We start from the raw sequence: 14750 nt of genomic DNA, 5'->3' as shown, positions 1-14750 counted from the left end.
CACTGAGGAGCAAGCTATGAACTCATTTCAAGGCCGTTCATATCAAGCAACCAACCTCTCTCTGACTACTACTAAATGTTTAGGTTGTGGTGAAAGCACACATTAGAGCATATGCTGTAGAAACAATATGTAAATGATATTCTAGGATTTAAATCAAGGAACCAGACCCCAGCCATTTATGACAGCTAGTTACTAAACTCCAGAGACATTTAAACACAAAAGTCTAAGCAGTTGTAGCAAGTTTTCTCACTCAAATGGAAGTTCTAAACACAGAGCAAATCTCTCTTGGTACAACAGACTGGCGATTCTCCTCTTGCTCATATAGTGTTTCTTATAATATGCAAACGGATGGCAGAAGCAACACTGAAGTCACAGGAGCACTACCGTGTAATTTGTGTAGTTTCTACTTCTGTACCATAAAGCCCTCTAGCTCCAAACCAGAAGCGTAACTTAGTGTCATCGTGTAATGCCCTGAATGTGTTGTGCTTGATGGATGTCAAGAAGCAAGTCCCAAGCGTCTCATGGATGGTAAATTTCCCATTGCCCTTTCCAGACAAGAAAGGACTAATCACTGGTTCTGTATCAACATTAGAGACATTTGAAGAAATTTTGACACGTTTTTCCCTAAAAACTGTGTTTCCCAGTAGATGACAAACATACGGTTCTCCGGTACTAAAAGCCACAAACCTGTTGCTTTTCAATAGCTCAAGAAGAAATGGAGCTACTCATCAGTCTTGTATGATAAATCGCCGTCACAGAGCAAACATAATAGATCTGCTAGACCAAGAATAACCAGCGCTTTTGCCGTTATTTACAAAACTTACCTTCTGGTAGTTAGATTTTCGTCTATAGTGATTCTGGTCTAGTCGTCTCCGATGGTGCACTGGGCTTCCTCCATTGCTGCTGCTGCTGCTGCTGCTGCTATTTGATGTGCTGCCATCTTCCACCGGGTCCGACAGCTGTACACCTGGCTGCCTCAAGACAACAAAGTTCACTCTTGATTCAGTGGTCTGCCAGGAGAAACAAGAAGAGTGTAAATAAAATAGAAAAATAAATTAGAAATTAGGGACAGCCCCTGTCATTTTCTTGGGGAGAGAGAAGGGTTGGCGTCGGTTTCTACAAAAGGTCTAAAACAGGGCTATGCAACACGATGCCATGTTTTTTGTGGTGAGCCACAGAATCCTATGGTGAAGAGAAAAAAGGAAGTAGCAAATTTTAGACAGAAGGAACAGGAGTAGAGGCAGGCTTCACTCATGCCTCCCTCCCCTACAAATGCCAAACAAGAGAGAGTGGAAAGGGATGATTAATTCCTCCACTTCAGTACAAATAACCAAAATAGCATATTGTGTTGTGATACAAAATGAACAGAGCTAGAACGCTGACTGGTCCACATGATGGATGACCGTGGTACGAGTACTGGATGCTTTTTCTTTTATTGTAAAGAAACTTGTTAAAGCTCTTTCCTTCCCAGCTTATGTACCATGTCTATTGTTCAACATCTCCCACCCATTTTTTTCCCAGAGTACCTGAAGACATGACCTTTTGTCTAAGATTGCTGCCAATTAAACACTTAACCAGCTGTATGTCTGGCCTTGGCAGAACTACAGGGAAAGTATTCACTATTGTTACTGCTCTTCTAATTTGGTTTGTTCTTTCAGATAATTTGACAAAACCTTATTGTGAAGGACTCCATTGGGGTAAGGTGTTGTGCTGACTTGGGGCATTTCCTGCAACGGACGAGAGACGTACGGTTGCCTCTCTCACTTTGTGACATGGGACCCTGTTCCCCTGGTGCCACAGCACCCTGGCAGCAGTGAATTCCCTGGCCTCAGAAGAGGGACTGCATCAACTGGCTTGGGTTTTTTTCTTTTTAAACTAGTACAGGAGACTTTTGTTTTCTGAAACAGAATTTAAAAGCCTCTTGCCTCCAAAGTCACTTCAGATAGAGCAATTTTTTTCCAGACAAGTTGGCACACATCCATGTCTTCATAAAATATATTGTAAACATCATGTCCTAAAATGGGGATTTGCCCTCCCCTTCAACCAGGATTACCAGACTTATGTACAGTACATATGGCTGTGCATCTCTCTCTCTCTCTCTCTCTGTAAATGGTACTTTACAATACAGGTAGAAGGACTCTTTTCTGCAAATGGTTTGCAATCAAAATTACATTTAGCCAATAATTTGAATTAGCCCTCAGAAGAACAGATAATGTTTGGAAGACTGTCACAGTTTTACACAAATGTCACTTCAAAAGGAATTCAATGCCCAAACCTACTGAAGCTGGTTTGGAGACTTTGGTTACCAATTTCAGTGGTATCAAGAAAGAGTTCCTCTCATGGGAGTTATGCTTGCACATTACAACAGAAATACAGCAGCACTTAATGGGATGCAAACAAAATTCTAAGAGGCCATAGAATGGAATCATATATATATATCACATAAAAAAGGATCTCAGTACTGGAACTCTGCTCTTTCTCTTCTTTTCTCCCATACCACTGCACCCCTCTGCTGATTACCAGGAAAAGAACTGGCTCTCCCTCACTCTGCTGACCTCAGATCCTTTCCGGGATATAAACAGTATGTGATGAGATGTATTGTGTCAGGATCTTTAGATAAAAACAGAAACTGGAGGTCATCGCCTAGGGAGATAAAGAATTTAAACTGATCTACATGATATCTGCTGCACACGTAGCAATCCTTAATCCTTAACCAAAATTCCTTGCCCACTCCTTTCACCAAAACATTTGGCATGCTGCAACAGGAGCGCATGTCTATTGCGCAGGGAAAGACAACCTCTCTTCTACCTGTTTAGTATTTCAGAATGTTTTTAGCCTGAGGTGCCTCATGTTGTTTTCTAGACTCCCCTCCCAAATACAGGTAAAACAGGGAGAGAGGGCTTCAAATCAGTCAAAAGGGTTCTGTTCTGTGCTGCCAGCCTATCACATCTCCCAACAAACACCTTCAGTTTGACTGTTTGAAGCACGAGAGGCTGTCCTAATCTTTGTCTCTGCTGCATGCATCTACACAGCGCATACGAATATTCACTCTGCAAGAAAGGCTCCAAACACCACACCACAAAGGAGATCCAGTTGCCTTAGCTGAAGTAAAGCGCCATGAGCAACTGCCTCGCTTCAGACTTGTCAGAGATGACTCATGATGGATTCCCACTCTTCGTGTTTATCTTCATTTGGAAGCGATGCTTCCCACACATCTGCAGGGAAGTCACTTTCCCAGAGATATTTCAGGGAATGCAGTTTGCTCTAGTGTGTTCTGTTAGCCCTTGGGTCAGAACAGGAACCCTGCCATCAATGCAGACAGCCATACAACCTCACCACAACATAAATTACCTGTATTATCTGCGCGGCAGCCTCAGGTGTTCCTTGCCTCAAATCCTGGCCATTTATTGACAGGACTCTGTCATTCCGACTCAGCTTTCCGTTTTTGGCTGCCAAACCTCCCTCTAACAGATCTAGAATAAAAATCCCTGCCTCATCTGTCTTCCTGATCAGTTTGATTCCCAAGGGTTCGGATCGGTCTCTCTTTATCAAGGTAACGTGGATCACTTCCCGATTTGTAGCAGAAGTGGAATCCTGCTGTGCAGTCTTACTGGAAAAACCCTTCTCCTGCAGGACCATGAGGTGGAGAACAGGACCTGGGTGGCGCAGAAAGGAGACAGCTTGGCAGTGAGTCACACTGCTGATGTTGATGCCATTCACCTACAAAGACAAACATACCAGAGTCACTAATCAGAACCTACATAATTTAGGCACTGTCCACAGTGCGGAACATCACAAAGTTGGAGGCGGGATGTACAACTCCCTGTGCAATGCCGTGACTGAAGCAGCTGCTTCTGATGCACATTAGAAAGCAGAGTTTTCTAAAAAAGAATGCAGAAGAAAGCAGATGAAACTAGACCATAATTGATGGTGAATAGCTGAGGACAGGGACAAGAAAGGACAACTCTCATAACTGACAAATCTGAAACTGCAAAATATTAAATCATTACATCCATCCCATGGAAACGCAGAACTGATTTCCCTTAACTTCCAGCGTTCAATACACACTTGGAGGAGAAAACTCAAATTGGAGACTACCCATCCTCACTTTTAAGTTGAGGAGTGGTCCATAGTCTACAAGCTTCTGGAATCATCAGTCTAATCATGCTTTTACAAAGGTAACTCTGAGAAGCTACTTTTCACTTTGTCTGTTGTCACATAAGACTCCGTGCAGTCTTCTTTTAGGATGTTAATAGGGCTACTAGGTGTGGGGACCTGCCCTATTTACAACCCAGTCACGACTGAGACATGTACAATTCAACTGAATAAAATAGAAGTTACTCTATTGGTCTATCTAAGAAACCAACTCGGAGATCGTATTGGCCACTTGTGCACGTGGGGCTGCCAGTCTGCACCGACATCCACAGTCCAACAGGATAATTAGGTCTTTATGGCTTGTCAAATGATTGGGCAGCCATAGCCGGGAGGTGCTAACAGTTCTTGCTGCATGTAGGCTTTACTGCTGCATACAAGCTTCCGTTGCCTTGATTAGCCCACTGCCATGCAACCTGATTAATCTGGAAACTAAATCTGGCCGTGGGTCAGCACGGTATGAGGTTGGTGCTCTTTATTACTCACATTACATATCTGATGCTTACTTCAAGTCATAAGGTCTTAAACTTTGGACCTGCCCATTGAGAATATGCAGCTTAGGCAACACAGTGGAGCAAGCGTTTATAAGACTTCCTAACTAGAGCACAGTCATTTGGAGAGAAATGGTGCTACTGGGTGAAATTTATCAGATAGAAATCTTTTTAATTTATCAAAAATGGTCTAAATTTCAAAAAGTTATCAAATATGCAAGGTAAATATGAATATGACTGGAAGGAACCTCAAAAGTCTGCTTCGCAGCCCCAGCAGATACACAATGCTACCGACACACAAAAGTTTGATCAGTGCTTTTAAACCCTCAGCTATAGAGATTTCCCAGTTTTTCTAGACAACTTTCCTCCCCCAACCCTCATCTCAAGTCAAGAGAAGCAATGGGACTACCAGTGGGGTTTTACATACTTCAAGAATATGGTCCCCAGGTGCTATTCTTCCATCTGCAGCAATGACAGAATCCCGCAAGACTTCCTGAACAACAATGTTTCCAAGTGGGGTGTCTTTACCCCCAACTATCCTCATCCCCAGCTCTTCCTCCGGGTCTTCTCGGTGAATTTCAATTGTGGTTGTTTCAGCCACAAGACTAGTTCTCTGAGGAAGGTCTGATTGTGGAAATTGAAGAGAAAAAACAACACGTTAATAGAATTTTCCTTCACATAGCACTCCAAAATTTGTAACACTGGCAGGTTGTGTCCAAAGTAGCATCTGGAGGGAAAGTAGCTATCAGGAGGGAACAATAGGTCAGATTAAAAACTTAAAAAGCTCCTGTTTCTTTACAGTTTCTCCAGAATGTTCCCCATCTTCTCCTAGCTTATGGCAAATTTAAACTCTTTCATTATTATTTCTTGAGTTTTATTAAAGGGCATTTCACTTACCATTTAGAGATTTATTTTTCTACTGTGACAGCTGGCCTACTAGAAGCGCACACATAACAAATGCCAATTTCCACGATGCCCATTAGAAAAGGGGACTACTGAGCTGTAATTACTGCCATTGCGGCGACTTTACCACAGGCAGCTCACTGCAACTTCCCTCCTCTCATCTCCTTTCCTCCTCTTTTCCCATTCCCCCTGTAAAACAGGAGTAATGTTTACGTATTTACAGCATACTGAAGACTAAGCAATGCTTCTCAGACACTTTGAAGAGGACAGTTGTTGTTAGCAAGTTTTATTAAATCTACCAGCACTGCAACATTTAGGCAGGCCCAACACTCTTAATGAAGCCAAGCGCAGTGCCTGTCAGGGTGAACTGCAGCTGTCACACGAGAGATGCAAAACCTGCCCCAAGTGTACTTTGGCAAAAAGCCAACAGAGAATTAAACTGACCCATGTATTAACTCTGGCACAGGCACAGCAGTTGCCAGCTCCAGCGCCTGCACGCTTGGAAACCGAGACTAACTTTGAAACAAGGCACAGAGATTTCCACGCTGCTGCCTTCTAACAGGGGTTGAGACAAGCGGTTCTATACTGAAGTGGAGATGGTTACTTTTATCTGCAAGGGTTTCATAACTGACTATTAATCCAAAAAATAAGTTATGCTATAAAAACACACTTGCTGCACACCATTAGGGAGGTATTGACCACTCCAGGAAACTGGCTGTATGTTTAACTTTCTTAACAAGATTAAGAAGGAGCTGGAACATTTCCTAATTACTAATTATTTGGATTCTGCAAGTGCTTTAAGTGCTGCATGTTCCCATTGACAGGGACTGCCTTTGTTTCTACAAAGAATACTGCAAATATTCACTGCAGTCTAACAGAGATTCTCCAAATTGTTTTGCACAGACCATTTTGTGCTTGTGAGCAGATCCTGCCACACCTGATGCACATGAATGCATCTCCCTTCTGCTCAAGGACTAGCTGAGGAAAGAGATTACTCCAACGGCTACTAATGGCTGAATAGCATTGAGGATATCTAAGAAAGTTGGGGACACTTTAAAAATTGAATTGTCTGAGATAATTACCTTTTATGATATAAAAATGAGGTAATTACATAATTACATTTCTGTATCAAACTCTCACCTTCTTCAGTCTCCTCAAAAGCTGGATTAACCAGTCCAGGCTCCGCAGTCCCTAGCGATACCACAGCAGCTGCAGAGCTTTCTGCCACAAGTGACGATCCTCCACTTGGTACCTCTGGATCCTTGAGTGTGTTTGTCTCCACCTTGGTAGGAGGATCTTCCTTCCCTTTGGAAATGGGATTCTTTTTCCGCTGTAGTTCAGATCTGTATTTCTTGAAACCAGGACACCTAGAGAGAGATTGTCAATGACTGTAAGTGGCTAGTCTCTGCCTGTGTGGTTAACCCAGCACATGCAAGCTCTGACTGACAAAGTTATGTGAAGAAGCATGTTCAAGACCTCATCAGCTGCAAAGCTTGTATCACAGATGCTAAAATTTATTCTCATTTGACCTTCAGCATCTACTTGTACTAGTTCAGCTTAAGAGCAGGCCTGTTATTTTATTACTTTCAAAATTATTAAGCAAATTATTTAAAAAAGGAGAATGTAATAGGAACAGGAGTCTCCCTTGCTAAATATTTACCTTTAGGTGAAGAAAACAATACCTCTTAAAATATAAGCAAATACTTAGCTCTGACCTTTTGGAGATGACTATGAACTGTATCTTCATGCAAAGGAAGTGGCTCAAGTTTCAAGCTCAGCCCTGAATTAGGCTTTGTTTTTAACAAGCCAGTAACATGCAAGAGCAGCAAGCGAGGCTTGCTTATTTTTTTTGCTGAATGAGACCTGACCATCAGACAGAACTCCACCTCCAGTCCACGCAGGTGATGGCTCTACTTGAATGGGAGCAATTTAGAGGAGTTTATAATGCCACTGACTGCTCCCCACACAGAGGTTCAAGAAGTAATTCTATGTTCAACAAAATGCGCTCTGTATGCAGCTACACCACAGCCAGACTATCTGAGCAAAAACGAGCAAGGAAAAACAAGCTCTTTTATCAAGAGTACTTATAAAAAAGGTGGCAGGTGAGGAGGGTGATGAATGAAAAAGCATCACTTTCAGAGACATGAGTAGTATTGGGTGTTTACCAGAGTCACTTTTCAAATTAAAGTTGACTATTTACATTCTGGCTAAACAAGTCTCATCCCGGTATTACTACCTCTGGTTCATTCCTAGTCATTTATTCTCCAAGCAGTAAGATGACCCTGAAACTTAAAGACAGAAAACTGATTGATCCAGTTGTGCACATCCCTCTTAAGATGTCAAGAAACAAATTCATTTTGCAAAGGGCAGAGAAATCCCCCAAGAAAACAAGTTTCTAGATGCTTCTTATTTCCTTAAGTCTCCTACCAGTTAATCTCACTTAAAACTAAAAAAAAAACCAAAACAGGAAGACCCAAATCCCAGTGTAATTTTTTTCTTTCTTTTTTTTTATTTTTCCCCTCCTCATTTTTCAGTCTAACTATGCTCACAGCCCAGGTGAAATAGCCTCGATTTTTAGAACACACCCTCCCCAAGGAATATACAAAGAACTATGAAACGTATAAGAGAATGAAATAGTTTCCAGTCAGGTCTCTAACGTAAACATTTAAGGGTGCCTCTCTCTTCTGTGTTTAACTCCTGTGCCACAGGGATTAACAACTGACAGAAGTTTACTGATACCAGGGCAGAGAGGAAGGCCCAGCCCTGGTATGGCCCATGGTCCCAGCTACACGACAACTGCACAACTGGGCAGCCCTGTCCCCGTAGTCTACGCATTCAGCCCTGCCTGATAACAAGAAAGCAGGACAAAGAGTTAGTTAGGGAAACAAGCCTGTTGCATTTCTCATTGCCCACTGACAAAATACACACTGCCAGCGAAGGTCTGCTTCTGTCTGCAGTAGGGCTTGTACTTAGCTCCCTTTCCTGCAATCATTAACTAGGGAGGAACAAGTGTTCTTCAAGCGCCATGGCAAGAGCTCTTTGTCACCTGCACTTATTTAAAGCTACAATATTCTGCCTGCCACCAGCTCAACCAGCAGTGGAAGCACCAAAACACACCTCTGCTGACAAGCCCAAGAAAAAAAGTCTCCCTTCCTCTGCACAAGGGGGAAAAAAGGAAAAAAAAAAAATTTTTCATTTGCTTCTCTTTCTCAGCAAAAGAATGAGAGAAGATAATGGAATTATAAGTAGGTGATTCAGCAACTGCATAATGTGCAGCTTGGAGGGACTTACATTATTTGGATCAAAGACTTATGTATTGCACATCTTAATTGGACCAATTAAACTGGCAACACTGCACAATCCCTTGCTTCCAGAGTGTTGACTTTGTGCCTTTCTTCTCTGCGCAAGTGAAACAAGAATAAGCATGTTTATAATTTTTAGAGTCGGGTGCCCCAGATCAGGGGACACAAATTTATATACATTTGATCGGTTTTGTGTCTGCGGACAACTTGCATGCAAGCAGGCAAGAACCTCACCCTTCGCCTCTGTAGCACATGTGAGCTGGCCTCCCTAACACACACACACACACACACACACAATTACGTTGTCTTCACCCACCCACCTTTCTGGCCTCACCCACTGTCATCTTCGGTGTCCCATCTTGCCCCAGTTTAAGAACTGTTCTGAGAATGGATCTTTCCGGTCAGAAGCACAACAGACAGATGGCATTATACAAAGGAGCAGTAATATAATGTAAATGGGAATGCACCTGTTCTGCAGATGAGCTTCTAGTTCACACCGCTGCATTGTCTGCTGACACTCTGCCTTGAAAGGACAGAAGACAATCAGCTTATCCAACAGGTTTCGTACTAGAAGGCTGGACTTGTGGCACTGCTGGAAAGAGAGCTTTTTCCGATCCATAGGACAAAAGTTATACTCCTGCATGAAGTTTTCAAGGCACTTGAAACAGTACGTATGTCCACAGGGGGTGTCCATAGGTTGGAGCAGAGGCTGAAGGCAGATATGGCAGATGAGTTCATCGTCCACTTCATCCTGGAAGTTGTAGAGATGATTGTCCAGCAAGAGGTGGAACTGACCACACTCGCAGCAGAGTTCACTAGCTTGGGACACGTGTTCTTCTGCTACAGGATCGGCCATGATAGCCAGCATCAGGCACTCTCGGCCCCGCAGCGAGGAAACTTGTCACGTAGTAGCTGTCTGACAGAGGATGTCTAATGAAAGGGAGAGAAAGAGAGATTTCCAGGCAACTGTCCGCCCTAGATCTAGCCAATTAAAAATTAAATTGTATTCCTGCCTTAAGTTCCCCCCAGTATCTTCACCCCTACCGACCCCCCTTCCTTCCACAGTGACCCTGTGAATGATCAACCCAGGGATCAGAGAATGCAAGGACCTTATTCAGCAAAACGTTTAAGCACATGGATAAATTGAAGCTTAAATTACTTTACACACACCAGTGACACAGACTAGATAAAACCCTGCCAAACATATGAACTAGAAAAGCTGAGACAAAAGCTGCATGTTCTTGAGGGAGAACAACCCGGAGAGGGAAGGGAAGGGTAACAAAGATAGTGATTTTTAAACTGATAATTTTTCTCTCTGACTTTCCAGATTATACCAAATATTTTAAAGATATGTATAGTGAAACATCAGTTTGGGGACTTCTAGTTGTTTGGATTTTTGTTTTGTGTTTTTGGGGGGTATGAGGAAAAAGAAGAGGAAGAAATTTCAAAAGAAACTTAAATCTAAACCACATTTCCTTCCTTTTAAGCCCACTCCCTTCAAAAAAGTTTGTTTTAACAAACAATGCATTGTTCCCCACTCATCCATGCCTAAGTTCACCCATGGAAACAAATTTCCTATAAAAAGACTAAAGCTTTCTAAGTGGAAAAAATTTAAAGAATTGTCCACATCACAGTTTGTTGTAACACAAAGGCTTGAGCTTCAGCTTCTTACAGTTAGGAAGAATAAGATAAGGGGCAAACTGAGTTCTTTGTAGCTGCTGCTCTACTGATTTTAACAGAGATGTCTCCAGTCCAATCCATTTTGAACCTTTCCTATTGTAATTAAATATAAAATTCACCTAAGTTTTCTAGCAGATTACTCTACAGGCACAGACTACTGCAGGAAGGATTTTTTTAACCTGGCAGTTATTTTAATGAAGCAGGAAATGTGGTACTAGATGAAGCTAACACAGTGGGGGTTTTTGTTGTGGTGAGGTTTTGGGGTGGGGGGTGTTGTTTGTTTGTTTTTTAAAAGTTTATGTAAAAAATCCCAGAGTCTTTCAAGACAAAAAAATTGCAGAACTGTGATGAAGTGGAAAATTTCTGAAGACATGGAAAATATCTGAAAACAATTGCTTTATCTGGAACAGGTAAAAGCCTAAGCAAGAGCGAACACCAGTCTGCACCAGTGCCTGGAGGACATGGCTGGCACGCAGCAGCAACTTTGGAGGAGGGTAGGCAAGAACAATAAGATAGCAAGAACGGCAAGAAAAAATTAGTCATGGGTTTCTAATAAAAATCATACATCACTCCAATTAATTGTCAAGCATAAGTCAGCTATTTAAGTCAGCTATTTAATTAAAGGGATAACGTATCACCAACAGAATCAAGCCATTTTACAGGCGTATTTTTACCTAGCCATAGAAACTTGTTCACTTCAAAAGATTAAAACATTACTGTCACGGTTCCAGGTGGGTACAGGGCATGAGTTGTTTGCTTCTCCTCCTGCTGCTGCAGTGCCAGAAAGCATCTTCCCCTTGAGGAAAGCACTTAGGCTGGATCTACAAACCTAGATCTTCTGTTTGCGTTCACTCCTTAACTCTTGCATGACTGACTCAGCGCTCCCCAAAAGAGAAAGCACAGTTCACAGACAGCACACAAGCAAAACAAAGCAGATGTATCCATGCCCTGCTCTCTTAGAAATACCCCTGTTCTTTGGTACTTACCTCCATCTGAAACAGGCATCCCTACTGTTTGCCTTATAAAAAGTCTTCATAATTATCTTACAAACGAAAAGGAAACATTTCAACATCAGACGATCGCTTAATGTCATCCACCAATTCTAATCAATCAGCTCAGCACCAGCAGTTAATGAAACACCAAGCTTCCAAGGCAAACATCTACCAATAAGAAATACTTGTGCTTCGGGTTGTAGTATTTGCATAAAACTTTGGCAGGTGATTAAACAAACCTACTTTCTCAGTGAAAACAAACCCCATGGTAATTTTGCTGATAAACTACCTTCATATGGGGGTTTTTCAGATTATTTACCAAATTCATTCTCTGCTCTCTGTGTTTAAAGGTTATACAAGATGAATGCCATTTATGAGTCATTTCAAAACTCACGGAAGATAAAAGTATCACCACAATCTTACTGCTTTTTTCTTCCCTGTAACTCCAAGCTGTTCTGCTCTCTCAATTCTAGATCCTCGAAAACAAGATGTGAAGATTTTGTTCAAAAGCGCCAAAGTAAATTTTACTTTTACACCACTGTCCTTTCAATAAGGAGGACACTCCTGCAGACACCAGGGAACCTAAGCCTGACACCTCTGTGATGAAACCCAGCCCACACCCTTCGGCAAGGCAGCAGTTAGTGAGCAGCACAGGGAGGACAGCAGGCTCAAACAAGCCTGCCGCTTGTTCAGTGATTCAGTCAGAAAGCAGATGTTCTGTAAGAGGAAAATTGCTAACATCTTATTCAGCAAAGATGCTACTTCAGCGCAACAAGACAGATTTTAAGTGTCTACAAAATGCACTGTTTCAACATAACAGGCATGGTGCCCCTCAGCTTAAATAGACCAGTTTCAAGAGAGTCCGTCTAGAGTCCCTAGGATTCTAGCTTTGGAGGTGAAGTTTGATATAGACTCAATCTTTTGCAGTTTCCATCAGATTTCAGTTACTCGTTCTAGCCTCTGAAGGTCAGACCAACCCCAACAACCCCCTTCGTTCTTGTGTTGCTCTTTCTGTTATACCATTCGCCCTCTCCAGCTTCTTTCCAACAATGCCACCTTGAGTGGCACGTTCCCTGCTCCTGCCTTTCTCCATAGTACTGGAGGCCTACTGTGTAGGCCTCACACATAAAAGCTTACATGTTTTAGCTTACAAACGATGCACATAATATGAGGCAATCATAAAATAAGGATCTAGCTTGGTCCCAAGTTACTACTTATTGACTACGTGAAAATGTTAAAGCCTGACATATACATACGTTACTCTAATGGACTCTACTGTTCTAAAAGAATAATGCAAGGAATGCCTCTGGAGTCTGAATTATTTAGAAAGTAATACACCCCATTCCTACACATGACAAAGAACTGAAGGAAATAAACCAGCAGAAATCTCTTTATATTTCCCTGTTTCTTACCCTGTGTGGGCTAGAGAAAAGATTTCTTTGGGATCACTTTTATCTTTACTGTATTAAAAAAAAAAAAAACAAAACCTCACTGTTGGCCTTTTTTTTTTTAAGTAGGATTTCTTGTACTGTAACACTGACTCAAAGAATAGACTTTTTTTTCTTTTTTTAAAGGAAGACTTATCAGGTTGTCTAATCTATTTCCCTGCCAAAGCAAGACTATTCTTGACAATATTAGCACATTGCCTATTCTTGTTTTAACTCTGCTAGGGCACAGAGCCTCAGATATACGCCCCCTCTGCACATCTACAAGGCTGTTAATAGCTCTAGTAAGGGAGTATGCCAAGAACCGCACCGACAGCGAACTACTCAGTACCATTCTTGAGGGACAAACTCGGTTCAGAACTAGTCTCCAAAGCACCCCTGGGCTTGTAAACAGGACTGATCAATTACTTCTACAGCTTTTTAAAAAAATCCTTTTAAAAAAGCATAATTATCTAAGAAATCTTTTCAACGTCATGCCTCCACTTGCGCCACAGTGACTGAAAAGGAAGGGTGGCTGTGGTACCTGGCTACCCCAAGAGCAACATCCCTGCTTCCAATCTTACCATTTGAAGTCTCAGCATTTCCAAACGCAACTCTTGCTCCTTGTTTTTAAGGCATTTCACTCTGCCATTGTTAGTGTGGAGCACAAATTATGGCACAATTCGGTCCAGGCCTGTCTGCTCACACAATTCTAGCATTTGACATGTCACTTTCAGTCATGAACATATTTACCCTAATGACATCTCTTTGAGGTATAACATTGTTGCTGTTCCCATTTAAAGACTGAGAAATGACATCAGGAGAGGCTAAAATACAGACCCACAGAGGCATCAACTTACGGGAATTTAACACATCTCTGAATACGATCTCAAGTGACCTACCTAAGATCACATAGGAAGCTCCTGAGAAAAAAAACAACAACAACAAAAAGAAAATCAAGACTGTTTCTATTAACTAACTGATTTATAAAACCACAAGTATGGTAAGTGAGCCAGAGCACATTCTGTATTGCAAAATAAAGAAATATGCAGCCAGTCTGTAGTAAGGACACAAAACAGAAGTGTAGAATTTTTCCTAACAGGTTAGGATGACTAGAGGAATGTCTCATACTGCTTTAGTTAACAAATAATTAAAAAAAAAATATCTGTCAAATAACTGGTTCTCAATATTAAAAGACTACTTGTACTATGGAAAATATTTTGGAAATACAATGGGTTTATGTTTTTATGCACCTGTAGGTTAGCACTTATATGTTGATATAGGCTGTTTTATTGAAAACCCCAATATAAAAGTTGGCTTTGAGATTGCAGGGCACGTGCCCCACGTATACTGCTATGTAATAGTTCACTGCAATAATTATGCCAGTTATTATATTTATAGCTACATTTTCCTGGGAGACTGGAAATGCAACATTCCAACTAAAGGCTAAACAAATAATTAATTTTTTTAGGGTGGACAAAACAAAGCCAGCACATTCTGGATTAAGATGACTGAGGGCACGCACCAGCAGGGCACTAACCCAAAACCCACCTGCTTATATAAAAGCAAGTTCAAGATGGATTCTAACGTAGCAAACCCAGTGCTCTAGCAATAAACCAGAAGAAAAAGTGGCAGAACTTTTGCTAAACTTTCTTCAAACAGTTTTCACTCAGTTAAGAAGTTTTGTGTTTCACAGAATGGCAATTTTTTTTTTCATTCTAGAGACAGAAGTACATTGTGAAAGCGTTCTGTAACAGTTTGGGGTTTTTTTCTGAATTTCATCGCTACTTTGAATGAGGATTTCAC

General features: G+C 41.6%; 1 protein-coding gene across 2 annotated transcripts in view; it reads right to left on the bottom strand.

The window, feature by feature from the left end:
• Positions 1-14750, bottom strand: part of LOC143164623 (ligand of Numb protein X 2-like) — a 32974-nt gene that overhangs the window by 10211 nt on the left and 8013 nt on the right. For both annotated transcript variants that reach the window (XM_076347451.1, XM_076347452.1), the window contains exons 2-6: positions 9316-9778; positions 6687-6913; positions 5071-5267; positions 3352-3720; positions 825-1010 (exon numbers count right to left, since the gene is read on the bottom strand). In XM_076347451.1, coding sequence (XP_076203566.1) covers positions 825-1010; positions 3352-3720; positions 5071-5267; positions 6687-6913; positions 9316-9716 — 1380 coding nt within the window. In that variant the 5' untranslated portion in view covers positions 9717-9778. The remainder of the gene's footprint in view (positions 1-824; positions 1011-3351; positions 3721-5070; positions 5268-6686; positions 6914-9315; positions 9779-14750) is intronic.

The sequence above is a fragment of the Aptenodytes patagonicus genome, chromosome 9 (genome assembly GCF_965638725.1).
Source record: "Aptenodytes patagonicus chromosome 9, bAptPat1.pri.cur, whole genome shotgun sequence".
Classification (NCBI taxonomy): domain Eukaryota; kingdom Metazoa; phylum Chordata; class Aves; order Sphenisciformes; family Spheniscidae; genus Aptenodytes; species Aptenodytes patagonicus.
The sequence above is the reverse complement of the archived record's forward strand: the minus strand, read 5'-3'. Positions and strand labels throughout refer to the sequence as shown.